At 48.7% G+C, this 13,751-nt stretch overlaps 1 protein-coding gene across 1 annotated transcript in view; it reads right to left on the reverse strand.

Moving 5' to 3' along the window:
• The window catches only part of SHB (SH2 domain containing adaptor protein B), a gene marked incomplete at both ends in the record, with an annotated part of 134,751 nt that overhangs the window by 19,562 nt on the left and 101,438 nt on the right, over positions 1 to 13,751 (reverse strand). Inside the window, one exon of the mRNA XM_084237173.1 lies at positions 11,293 to 11,412. Coding sequence (XP_084093299.1) covers positions 11,293 to 11,412 — 120 coding nt within the window. The remainder of the gene's footprint in view (positions 1 to 11,292; positions 11,413 to 13,751) is intronic.

The following is a 13,751-nucleotide window of genomic DNA, read 5'->3' on the forward strand; positions in this document are numbered from 1 at the left end:
AGGCCCCCAAGCCCCCTAGTCCCTCCGCCCTTTGTCCCTCCTGCCTGCCCTGCAACTTGTTGCCTCACTACAAATGGTGTAAAAGAGCATTAAAAGCCTGGAAAAGCCACCGAGGGCTCCAGAACTCCTCCTTTACCTGTATGCCTGGGTCCATAGAGAACCTGCCCCGTGCCTTCCTGCCACTACACTGGGGCATGTTGAGTACCTGCTATGTGCCAGGGGCACTGCTGAGCTGTCCTGCTTCTACACCAGCCTTAGGACAGTGGCCCTGCTTTGCAGGTAATGGTCAGAGAGGTAAAGTCACTTGCCTAGAGTTGCACCACAGGTAAAAAATATGAAGCCAGGATTATAAATTCCGGTATCTCTGATGAAGTCTGTGTTTTTCTCTTTACATCTTAAAAAGGGCCCTGGATCTCCCCCCAGGAGGCCTGCTGCCCACCTCCTGGCCTCTTACAAGAGGTCTCTTGCAGGCATTCTGGGGCCATGCTAGTTCGAGTATCATGTCTGTGGGCAGGTGGTGCAGAGGGAGGCAGAAGCGATGCTCCTTCCTCGACAAGGTGCACCCTGGTTCACTAAAACAACTCTGAGGACATGACTGCTCCTTGCTCAAAACTGTGGGGACACCTCCTGCAGAATAAAGTCCCAGATCCTCAGCCTGGCGACCTGGACTCCACCGCCATGGGACTCTCATCACAGTCCTACCGCTCTTGCACAAGCCTCTGTGGCCTGCCTTCGGCCTGGGCTGCCTCTCTGCAGGCAGGTCCAAGACCTGCTCATCCTTCTGTACCCCTCTTCTGTGACCTTCCCTGGTTCAGGGTCCTGGGCATTTTTTCTATGTGGGTGCCCTACTCACTTTCTAGAGCATATGAGCTACAGATGAAAATACCTTCCCTCACTTTGGCTGTGAGCTCCTGGGGTGTGGAGGCACTGGTGCTCATTAAATAATTTATTCTGATGAGGCTGAGCCTGGGGTGGGGGTGGGGGAGATGAGGAAGGCTCCTGAATTACCAAGCTCAGGCTGTAGCCTGATGGAGGTCCCACATGCATCTCCTGAGGTCAGAATCTGGGCCACACTTGTAAGGAGTCTGTGCAGTTTGCCTTTGGAGATTTGGAAGTTGAAGGCCCCTTTCTGAGGGCTCTGTGGGGCCATTTCCTTCCCTGAAGTCAGGACTCTCTTGCCTAAAGAGACTGGGGGCTGGGCCCTCATCCAAGGAGAGTGGCATCCCTGCTGAGGCTTCAGAAGTGCACTCTATCTACCTCCCCTCCCCAACTGTGGTCAACGAAAGCAGAATGGGTGTGGGGGGCCCTCACCCTGCCTCCCCACCCCTCAAGGCAAAACCTCCAATCTCAAGTCCTGTTTCACTCATCTTGTCCACACTCCTGCGCAAAAACTCCTGAAACTAGAACTTGCAAAGAGTCATTCACAGTCTAAAGTGCCTGAAGAGCCCTTTTAATGAGATTTTTCAAGACTTTTCATCCCTGTTCCCTACTGCCTGTCTTTCCAGACAGGAAACTGTTAGTGTGACGTTTTCTTGCCAGTTTCTGAAGGCTCAACCCTTTGCTTCCCCGAGGCTGGAGTGAGTGTACCCAGGGGTCAGTGGTTGGTGCCAGGGCCAATGTGTCTGCTGGCAGCTGAGAGGAAGTGCACACCATGAGAGCGGGAAGAGGGGAGTTCCGCAGGGAGAAGGGGGGGCAGTGTTCAGAGGCAATTGGGGGGACTCAGTAAATGAATACTACTTCACAGGTAGGGATGTCTGCCATGAAAGGGACTCAGATGTGATGGGGTAGGGAGGGTGGGCGCCATCTTGGGTGCCATGGGTGCAGGGAGCTTTCAGTGGAAGGGCAGATGAGTGGCAGCCTGGGTAGGTTCAGTGGGGACAGCTGCCCATCTCTCAGGTCAATCATGAATCCCCTCTGGCTATCAGTCTCCCCACCCACAAAGCAAAGGGAATGGACTAGACAAGTCTCTTGACATCTGAAGACCTTCTGAATGGATGTTAGGAGTGCTTGGGAGGGGAAGGGAGACACTGGGGTGGGGGTCCACTGGCCTCCACTCCAGTCTTGGCAGGTCCTTCAGATGTCACCCTCAGGTAAGGAAGAGGATGGTGATCTCTGCCCAAGTCACTGGCAGGGGGCAGGGGGAGAGTTGGGGGGCTGCCCTTCTAAAAAGGAAAGGTCTATGTTTGTGCAGGTAGGCAGGGTCAGGTGAAAAGTGGGGTTAAGCCTAATGGTGGGTGCCACCACTTCAGTAGCCCCATCATTAAGAATTGATTGAATCTCAACTCCTCTGCCAAGGCCCTTTCCCAGGACTTTGCCGGGCTGCCCCTTCCACCTGAGATGCCTGCCAACCTGTTTGGGGACCACCTACCCACTCTCTTGAAGGCTCAAGTGCACCCCCTCCCTGCAGCTTTTCCTGAACCTCCATGGCAGGGACGGCCCAGACCGTGAGTTCCTGCAGTTTGGGCTGGGCTGTTCTCACCTTGCATCTCGCTGTGGCTGCCCAGCCCAGTGCCTGGTACAGAGGGCTCTGATAAATCTCTGCTGCAGAAAGGGGTGGAGGGTCCTGTCCTCCAAGCCCAGACTCCCCCAAATCCTTTCTCCACTCTATAACACCCTCACAGCGGGACCCAAGGCTCACATGAAAACATAGCTGGAATTCCAGTGTCGATTTGCACCACGCTCCTGACAACACCATGCATGGGGAATGCCATTCTCCACCCTGCCCCTGGCCCTGCCAGGCAGGCCACGGGATCTGAAAGGCCCCACACCTCACATGGTGGCCAGCAAAGCTGGCGTTTGTCCCAAGTAGCCGGGATAGTCAGTGCCAGGACCAGCCTATCTGTAGTCAAGGTGATCAATGCCAAGTGTCACTCCCTGGCCGTCAGTGCAACTGGTCACTGGGAACTGGGGTCACTCTGGGAAGCAAGTTCATGCCACAATTCTGGGTTCTTCAAAGGTAGAGCTGACCAGGTGAGATCACCCCTCTGGTCTTTGGGAGTGGTGATTTAATGGCTCGAGACAAGCATGCAGAACTAAACCCTCCACTTCTAGTCCCGCTGGGCAGAGACCAGTTATCCACACTGTGGTTCTGACGGGATGCATGCAGGAAGACAGAGTCAGGCCTGAGGACAGTGTCCTAACTGGGGTGCTGGTCCAGTCTTCCTTCAGTCTCCCCACGTGACCTAGAAGGTGCAGGCCATCCAGCCAGAGCACCCTCAAGGACAAAGGGCAGCTGAGTCCACAGACAGGGGAAATTCTGTGAGTCAGAGACACCTCACTGTTAGACACAAGCATCCTTTAATAAGCGTCAAAGGCTACTTCTGACTGGGCAGATGTGAGGCTAACGTGATAACTGCTACACTATGGACAAAGGGCTTCCCTGGGCAGAGGTGGATGCTGAGGCCTAGGGGGACATGCAAGGTGAGCACTGAGAGGAAGGATAGGGCTTGTCAGAACTCCGGTCCTCACCCTGCGCTGGTTGGGCTGGAGATGCTTCTGGTGGTAAGAAGAGCACTATCACACGCCCTCCACTTGTCTCTGAAGTCACCTGCCAGCCCAGAAGAGTGAGATTCACCTTTAGGTGGGAAGGTGGAGACACCAAGCGTTGTGGCTTGAGGGACGGTGAGCCCTTCCAGTGTCACGGGATGGGGGAGAGCTGCATGGAGGGGCCGCAGCCTCTGTCAGCACAGCCAGTGGTATGCCCCTGCTTTGTCTCTGCCTTCTCCTCAGCCCAATGTTAGCCTGCAGGTTTGGCCACCTCCAGCCCAGCCTCCCAGTGGAGCTGTATTCAGCACATTACGTTTTCCTGGGGAGCCATAACCAGTCTGATTCTTAAAGCCTCAGGTCTGATGGCGGACAATGAAATACGCAAATACGGTGTCTCAAGTGCTCTCTGAGCTGGTCAGAAGCCCCTTCCGTGTCCTCCCCAGCAAGGTGTTTGACCAGCCCCCTGGGTGCAAACTCCCAGTGACAAGACCTTCACCACCTCCAGACGCCTCTTTGGATGGCTCTAATTCTTTTTTTTTTTTTATTAAATAATAAATTTTATTTTTATATTCCCCATACAATTGCAACCCCCCCATTCTGACCCCAATCCCTCCCCTCCTGCCCCTCACCCCCCAAAAAGTGTCTCTGGTTCATAGTTTTTTGTTGATTTTGATTTTCGCTTTCTTATAGTTATTCATTTTTCTGGTCCCTTATTTAAGTTTTCTAGATTCCTGCTATGAGTGAGACCATCCGGTATTTTTCTTTTTCTTTTTGGCTTATTTCACTGAGCATGATCCCTTCCAGCGCCATCCATGTTGCTGCAAATTGCATGTTTATCTTTTTTGAATGCTGAGTAATATTCCATGGTATATATGTACCACATCTTCTTGATCCAGTCATCTATTTTGGGGCATTTGGGTTGCTTCCAAAGCTTAGCTATTGTAAATAGTGCTGCTATAAACATAGGGGTGCAGGTGCTCTTTGGAATTGATGTTTCTGTGTCCTTTGGGTAAATACCTAGGAGTGGAATTGCTGGATCATATGGAAGCTCTATGTTTAGTAGGACCAGAAATCTCCACACAGCTCTCCATAGTGGTTGGACCAGTTTGCACTCCCACCAACAGTGCAGAAGAGTTCCTTTTTCTCCACACCCTCGCCAACACTTGTTGTTGCTAGTTTTTTTAATATGTGCCATTCTCACTGGTGTAAGATGGTATCTCATAGTAGTTTTGATTTGCACTTCCCTGATAACAAGTGATGTTGAACATTTTTTCATATGCCTGTTGGCCATTTGCATTTCCTCTTCAGAGAAGTTTCTTTTTAGCTCTTCTGCCCATTTTTTGATGGGATTATTTTCTTTGTTGTTGCTGAGTCTCATCAGCTCTTTGCAGATTTTTGTGATCAGTCCTTTATCATTAGTGTTGTGTGCAAAAATGTTCTCCCAGTTGGTGGGGTTTCTCTTTGTTTTTGTTATTGTCTCTTTTGCTGTACAGAAGCTCTTTAATTTGATGTAGTCCCAGCTGTTTATCTTTGCCTTCACTATCACTGCTTTGGGCGATGTGTCTGTAAAGATGTCTTTGATGTGCAAATCACGGAGTGTTTCGCCTATATTTCCTTCTATATATTTTATGGTTTCAGGTCTTATGTCTAGTTCTTTAATCCCTTTTGAGTTGATTTTTGTGCATGGTGTGAGGTAGTGGTCAAGCTTCATTCTTTTGCATGTAGCGACCCAGTTTTCCCAGCACCATTTATTGAACAAACTTTCTTTGCTCCAATGCATAGTCTTTGCTCCTTTGTCAAAGATTAGTTGACCATAAATCTGTGGGTTTATTTCTGGATTTTCTATTCGATTCCATTGGTCTGTGTGTCTGTTCTTGTTCCAATACCATGCAGTTTTGATGATTATGGCTTTGTAGTAGAGTTTGAAGTCTGGGAGTGTGATGCCTCCATTCCCTTCTTTTTTTTTCAGGAGAGCTTTGGCTATTCGGGGTTTTTTGTGATTCCATATGAATTTCATCAATAATTGTTCTATTTCTTTGAAGAATGACATTGAAATTTTGATTGGAATAGCATTGAATCTGTATATTGCTTTTGGTAGGATGGCCATTTTAATAATGTTTATTCTTCCAATCCATGAGCAGGGGATGTCTTTCCATTTCTTTGTGTCTTCTTCTATTTCTTTTAACAGTGTTTTATAGTTTTCTTTGTGTAGGTCCTTTACCTCTTTTGTTAGATTTATTCCCGAATATTTGATTTTTTTTGTTTCAATAATAAAAGAGATGATTTTTTTGATTTCTTCTTCAGATTTATTGTTTGTGTATAGGAAGGCTACTGACTTTTGCGTGTTGATTTTGTATCCTGCCACTTTACTGAACTGATTGATGAGTTGAATTAGTTTTTCTGTGGAGTTTTTGGGGTTCTCTATGTATATTATCATATCATCTGCAAATAGTGATAGTTTGACTTCTTCTTTTCCTATTTGGAGTCCTTGGATGTCTTTCTCTTGTCTTATTGCTCTGGCTAGGACTTCCAGTATTATATTGAAGAGCAGTGGTGAGAGTGGACATCCTTGTCTTGTTCCAGATCTTAATGGAATTGCTTTCAGCTTTTCACCATTGAGAATGATACTGGCTGTTGGCTTGTCATAGATGGCCTTTATGATGTTGAGGTATGTTCCTTGTATCCCAAGAATTTCAAGGGCTTTTATCATGAATGTGTGTTGCACTTTGTCGAAAGCTTTCTCAGCATCTATTGATATTATCATATGGTTTTTATATTTCTTTTTGTTGATGTGTTGGATAACGTTGATTGATTTTCGGATGTTGAACCATCCTTGTGTCCCTGGAATGAATCCTACTTGGTCATGGTGAATTATCTTATGGACACATTGTTGGATTCTAATAGCTAAAATTTTATTGAGGATTTTTGCATCAGTGTTCATTAGGGAGATTGGCCTGTAGTTTTCCTTTTTTGTGTTGTCCTTGTTTGGTTTTGGTATTAGTGTAATGTTGGCTTCATAGAACGTGTTTGGTATTGTCCCTTCCTTCTCAATTTTTTGAAAGAGTTTGTGAAGGATAGGCACTAATTCGTCTCTGAATGTTTGGTAGAATTCATTTGTAAATCCATCAGGTCCTGGGCTTTTGATTTTGGGGAGGTTTTTGATTACCATTTCAATTTCGCTAATTGTAATTGGTCTGTTTAGGTGTTCTATTTCTTCTTTATCTAGCATTGGGTGATTGTAGAGTTGTAGGAATTTGTCCATCTCCTCTAAATTGTTGAACTTGTTTCCATATAACTGTTCATAATAGTTACTGATTATTCTTTTGAAGTTCCTTGCCTTCTTTTTATGGTTTATTTCTAGTTTGATGCCTTCATGGTCAGAAAAGATGGTTGATATGATTTCAATCTTGGTGTATCTGTTGATGTTTGTCTTGTGCCTCAGTATGTGAGCGATCCTGGAGAATGATCCATGTGCGCTTGAGAAAAATGTGTACTCCGTTTTTTTGGGGTTTAGTGTTCTATAGATGTCTGTTAAGCCCAAATGCTCTAGGTCCTTATTTAGAGCTTTAGTTTCTTTAGTTATTTTTTGTCTTGTTGATCTATCCATTGTTGATAGTGGTGTGTTGAAGTCTCCCACTACATATGTGTTTTCTCTGATGTCTGTTTTCAGAGAGGACAACAGTTGTCTGATATATTTTGGTGCTCCTTTGTTTGGTGAGTATATGTTAATGAGCGTTATTTCTTCTTGAAGTATTGTGCCCTTGATCATGATGTAGTGACCATTAGGGTCTCTTTTTATTTTTTTGAGTTTGAAGTCTGTTTTATCTGATATAAGTATAGCTGTTCCTGCTTTCTTTTTTGGTCCATTTGTTGTAGGATTGTTTTCCATCCTTTAACTTTGAGCCTATTTTTATCTTTTGTAGCTAAATGTGTTTCCTGGAGACAGCAAAAGGTTGGGTTTTATTTCTTAATCCAGGCTGCAACTCTGTGTCTTTTTATTGAAGAGTTTAGTCCATTTACATTTAGAGTTAATATTGATATGTTAGCATTTGTATTTGCCATTGTGTTTGTCTTTCCTTTGATTTTATTTATTCTTTTAATAACTTTTTTTTTTTTTTGGCCTTCTTTCGTTGTTATTCGTCCTTCTGAGGTTCTGGCTTTAGGATTCCTTGTAGTATTTTTTGGAGTGGGGGGTTTAGTCGTAATGAAATTCCAGAGTTTCTCTTTGTCTGGGAAGGTCCTTATTCTTTCTTCATAGAGGAAGGAGAGCTTTGCGGGATAGAGTATTCTTGGTTGGCATCTGTTTTCTTGGAGTCTGTTGACTATGTCCCTCCACTCTCTCCTTGCCCGTAGTGTTTCTTCAGAGAAGTCTGATGTCAGCCTGATTGGTTTTCCTTTGAATGTTATCTGTTTCTTCCCTCTTGTCAGCTTCATTACTTTTTCCTTGTCCTGGATTCTTGGGAGCTTTACTATTATGTGTCTTGCTGTATTTTTCCTTTCATCATGGAAGTTTGGTGTTCTTTTGCTTCTTGTATATCAATTTTCAGCTCCTTCTTCGCGTCTGGGAAGTTCTCTTCAATTATCTCCTGGAATATTTTCTCTGTTCCTACATCTCTCTCCTCTCCTTCTGGGATTCCTATAACTCTTATATTTCCTTTCCTCATGGAGTCAGATAGTTCCCGAAGTTTTTCTTCGTTCTTTTTTCCTTCGTACTTCTCTTTCCTTTTCTGTTTTGGTTCTTTTTATTTCTGTGTCTTCAAGAGTACTTATTCGTTCTTCCATTTCATCTATTCTGCTTTCATTGCTTTTCCCAGAGTTCTTTAGTTCCTCCATTAATTCTTTGATCTCCTGCGTTTCTTTTGCTTCCCTCTTTAGGGACTCAATTTCCTTCTTCTGATCATTGTTTTCCTTTATCTGAGTTCTGTCATTTTTTTAATCACGGCAATTTTAAATTCTCTTTCTGGAAGGCTCAGAAGTTCTTCCAAGTTACTGTCGTTGCAATCTGGGGGGTGGTTTTCTTTTTGTGGTGTGCTTTTTTCCTGAGGAGTTGCTAGGTTGCGTGTGGTTCTTCTACTCCCTACTGTCTGTTTTCTAATTTGTCGTATGCATTGGGACACTGTGTTGCTCGGACTGGCCGGCATGTTGGGTGAACTTCTCCACTCCCTTCTGGCTCCTCCAGGAGCCATCTCTGGCTTCTGAGGGAGCTTTCTGCTGGTTTCAGGAAGACTTTACTGAAGAAATGTCCCTGTTCTAAAATGGCAACGCGGGACTCAGTCCCTGAGCATCCGGTCTCAGGCACACTCTTCTACGCGCCCGGTCTGCCCCGGCCGTGGGTGCCTGTTCCCTCTGTGGGCTCGGACTGCTGGTCGGAAGGGGCCTGGCGTGGGCTAACTTCCCAGCTGGTCACTGTCTCCTCCGGGAACCTTCTGCCCTTTTCAAGCAGACTTAAGAAATTTCCTTGTTCTATGGGGTGTTAGTGACTTTTTTTTCTGGTCGCTAGGTGGCGCCAGAGATCTCTCCTATTGTCCTTGGGGGGCTGTTTTTCGCCCCCCCCCCACCCCGTGGGACAGGGAACAGAGCGGGAATGGTAGGGTAAACCTCAACGGCTTTGGGGTGCTGTGTCTGCCTTGTGCCCCACCGTCATGGAGAACCCACGCCCTGAACTTCGTGCCCCGGATCTCAGTTCAAAGCCCTCAGGTCCAGGACGCGGGCTGTAGCCCAGTTCAGTGGCGCGGGAATGGCGCCTTTTGCACCCGCTTCCGTGCCTGGGCGCCTGGTTCCTGCTTACTCAGTGAGGGACTTTCACCTCAGTGAGGGCCTCCGCGCGTCTCCCCGCAAGCCTAGGTCGCAGGCGCGGGGACCTGGGCAGCCGCGATCCTGATCCGCGTTTGCTTTTCAAGCGCGCCAAGCGCGCCGCTTTTCCACGCAAGCTTACTTGGCAGCCCGGGGCTGAGTGCGCGTCTCCAGAGTCTCTTTGTTCTTCTCTAATGGCGCCCGGAGCCGTTCGCTCACCGCCGTGGCGAATCCTGCAGGGTTCTCCACAGCTCCCGTTCACGGGTTGTGGTGGCTGCAATAGTTCCTTTCCACTCACAGTCCCGCTTGCTGCGTAGTTTGTTCTTGTTGGTCCTTTTAGTTTGTTTTTTCCCTCCTCTCTGCCGGTCGGAGAGTGCCGCCTCTGTGGGTGGGGGAGGGGAGCAGGGTTCTGCGCTTCCCTCCCTTCTGGTCCTCTTTTATGGCAACTTTCTTCTTCGGGCAGTTTGCTGGAGTCGTCCGTTTATCTTCCGTGTCCCACTTCTCACTGGGACCTGCCGCTTTTCCTCCCTATTAACTTTTAATGGGAGATCTTACTCGCAGCGTCTCCTCGCCGCCATGTTGCTCCGCCCTCCTCCTCTCGGCTCTAATTCTTGATCAGCTCTGAGAAAAAATTTTTCCTCTCACTGAGCTGGAAACTGCAAGCCCCTAACTCCCCCATCTGGGAGCCCCCTAACCATGACAAGGCCTTCTGACAGTGCTTGAGACTTGTGGTTCAGATCATGTCTCTGCATATCCTCCCTGCTCCAGGTGAACTTCCAAGCCTGTTTCCCGCCCATGCTCTGTGCTTTGTCATGTGCCTCTCAGGGCTGAGCACACTGGGCGGGGTCAGCCTGAGCAGTGAGTACAGACCCATCTCTCTTTCCCTGGCTGCCGGGGCCTGCTGCACATGGCTGGCCTGTACACCACCTCTCCCGACAGCTGCATCCTAGCAGGCCCACTGTTCATCACGTAGCTAACAACAGTGGGTGAGCAGAGAGGGAGCCAGACGTCTATGCTGCCTTCGGAGTCTGGGTTTATGCCCCAAACTCACTCTACATGTCCTTGGAAATCCCTCCTCTCTGTGGGTCTCAGTTTCCCTATCTGTAAAATGGGTTTTCAGGCCTCCCGGGAGGCACAGCAGGTTGAGCGTAGCGCTGTGAAGCTGTCCGCAGCCACTGTAGCATGGATTTGATTCCGGGCAGACCTTGTGGTCTCACCCACTGCTCCCCTCAGCAGTGTATTTTGGTCCTTCTGCCTGTTCTGCTCCCAGCTCTGTCTCTGGTGAATCCTCTCACCCTCCTGCATCTCTGGCCTGCACCCCGGCTCTTGTATTAAAATAAATAAATAAATCTTTAAAAAATAAATAAAATGGGTTTTATGTTATCAGAAAAAAGCTCTTTTCTAATTTTGGATCCTACTCATTCAACACAGATAGCAACGTCTGGAGGGTCAACAAGGTTACAAAGTAATCCCAGGTCATAACATAAGTAGGAATCTTCCAGGCACTTCCCAGAGTTCCTCACAGCCTCTGTAATGCATAAAAATCAGACCGGCACAAACAGCCCCCTAGAACATACCAGAGGTGGTTATCTTTGCTCTGTGAGGCACCCGAGAGTGGCACTGCTGGCCCTGAATCATGACCCTGCTCTTGGGCCAGCCATGTCTCCTCTCTGGGCCTCATTTTCTCACCTGAAGATGGGGACATGCTTCTCGCCAAAGGACCCATGAGGTATGAGAGGTGAGATATGCTAGGAGCGTAGACAGTCCCTGGCCCACGGCAGATGTGAAAGCTATTCTTGGTTATTTAATATAAATCCTAGAATAGGCTCCTCCTCTTTGAGGGAGACAGAAATGGTGAATATAAAAACTCCTCTGTATCCCAGGAGAGTAAGATTAAATTGAAACAGCAAGGCTTGAAATAACTTGTGCTGGCAAGTTTCCCGGAGGGCCAGTGCAGGCCTTTCTGCCACGGGCTGGCGGCCCTCGGGTCAGGGTGCGCGAGGCTGTACTCACTTCAGGGAGAGGGAGTAGTCGTGCTTGCTGGTCTGGCTGTTCCGGACAAGGTAGCTGCACTCCTTGCAGAGTCTCAGCAGGTTCTCAGCGTCTCCTCTGCTGATGGCTCCGTGATACCATCTGGGGAGAGGACAGAGGGTCAGAACCCGCAGTCGACACCCTGAAGTCTGCTCTTCCCTGAGAAGGCTCAGGCCCTCAGAAGCAGAAGGCAGCTGCCGGCATCCTGGGCCAAGGCCCTGGCCAGGCAGGTAGTATGTGTGCCTGCGTTCAGCCGCTCATATGGTAGGAGCTTACTGAGTGTTGCCCCCAGATCCTGGGGAGAGACTTGTATGCACAGCGCATTCTCTTCCCTCGTGAAGCTTACATTCTAGTGAGGGCATCAGACAACAGGAGATAATCGGGCAGTCACGCTGCAGTCTCACGGCACTAAGTGGGATGGAGGAAAAAGGCCAGGTGGGGCAGCAGGGAGCTCATAGTAGGGACTGCTACTGAAGCAGAGTGACCAGGGAAGCCTTCTGCAGAGTGACATCTCAGCATAGACCTGAAGAGGTGAGGGAGAAGGTCCTGAAGGAGAGTAGCTGGAGAAGAGCATTTCTGGTACAGGGAAGGGTAGCAAAGGCAAAGGTCTGAGGTGGCAGTGCATGGTATGTTTTAGGAACAAGGAAGTCTGGAGCGGGGTGGGGGGGTGGGGTTGTAGGTGGGGGTGGTGGTGAGGCAAGGGGGTGGGGCGGCAGTGAGACCTAAGGCCATGAGCCAGGGCTGGGTTGGGGGACCTGAGTGCAATGTGAGGTGTGGCCTGTCTTTGTCTGGAAGAGCCATCAGAGGGTGCTCACCATGACAGCTACAGCGCAAGTGGGCAGCAGAGCGCATGTCTAAGGAGAAAGACAGGGGGTGAAGTGGCCAAACCAGGTCCCTGTTGAGCATATGGGGCATGGATCAGAAGGGAAGGACAATGTGGCAGACAGGCCCAGGTTCCCAACTGCGGGATGGAGGGGAAACACTGATTTTTGAGACTGGAAACACTGAAGGTGTTTCAGTGGAAGAGTGACAATCACAGGTGCCAGTCAGTGGGCATCCTCAGCGGGCATTTTTGTTTCCATTTTGGTCTGAGGGACAGGGGTGGCAGGCATGTGGCGAGAGGTGGGGCCAGGAGGAGAACCCAAGGTACTGGCGCCGGAGCACACTTGGACAGCAGAGGCAGAGAGAGGGCTGAACCTGTCTTCACCCTGGTTCTCTACTATCAAGCAGACTTTCTCCATGCCGGCTTGAGGCTGTGAGGACTATTAGAGATGGGCTTGTGCAGGGACTGGTATGGGGCGAGTTTCAACAGATGGCAGCTACAAGCAAGTAAAGAAAACTTGCAGACGTATGTGTCTAACTCCCCTAATTCTCATGCTTTTAGGCTCCTACTATTCCAGAGGCTGCTCCTTAAGTTCTCAAGTTTAATAGGCATGCTGCTTGGTCCTGGCCAGGAGTGCTCTGCAAACCGCACTCTAAGAGCCTGTTACTGACAGATGTTCTGCTTGGAGAAAACTGTCCCGCTGCCTTTCACTAAGCACTTTTTTTTAAAAAAAAAGATTTGATTTATACAAGAACTGGGGTTCAGGATAGAGGAGTGGGAGGGTGAGAGGATTCACCAGAGACAGAGCGGGGAGCAGAACAGGCAGACTGACTGAAAACAGTGCTGAGGGGAGCAGCGGGTGAGACAGGAGAGGTCTGCCTCCCCATGTGGGTATCTCCCTGGCCGGCCGGGAATCGAATCAGCACTGCAGAGGCTGATGGACAGCTTCACAGCGCTGTGCTCAACCCGCTGCGCCACCGGGGAGGCCCTCACTAAGCGCTTTCTGCACAAGCAGTGTTCTGAATTCTGGCAGTGACAGAATTATAACCTGAAAAAAAAAAAAATCCTGCCAGCTTTAGAAAAGCAAGGTCCGGACAGTGGACATGAATGTTCCTGTCTAATGGGCATGTGACTGAGCTGCTGACCACCCAGGTGGCAACCACTCCCCAGGCTGGACATCTGGTGGGGACTCAGCAACAGACCCACCTTGCTTTCTAAACTTAAACACTGAAATAAAGAGGAATACCAAGTCGGAGTCTGCAAGGGTTGTCATAATAAAACACTTCCAGAGACATGAAGGCTTAAGTTATGCTTTAGGAAGGATACAAGACTGTACTTGGGAGAAACACAAGGACGGAGCTGACTTGAGCAACAGAAGAAAATAGAATTGGTGAGGTTGGGTTGCTTTCCAGGAAGTTTCACCTGTGGAACACACCATTGCCACCCCCCTGCCCCCACAGTGAGCTGACAAAAATGTAGCTTTATTAGGAAAGCAAGTTCCAGCCATTTCAAGCAGAGTCATCCTTGGGGAAAGGCCTAGAATTGGTCTCCAGGGAAGTCCTGCTCACAGATTGCCCGTTCCCGAGCACAGGAGCAAGCTGCGCGGAAGAGAGGCGAG

The sequence above is a fragment of the Talpa europaea genome, assembly GCF_964194135.1.
Source record: "Talpa europaea genome assembly, chromosome: 7".
Lineage (NCBI taxonomy): Eukaryota > Metazoa > Chordata > Mammalia > Eulipotyphla > Talpidae > Talpa > Talpa europaea.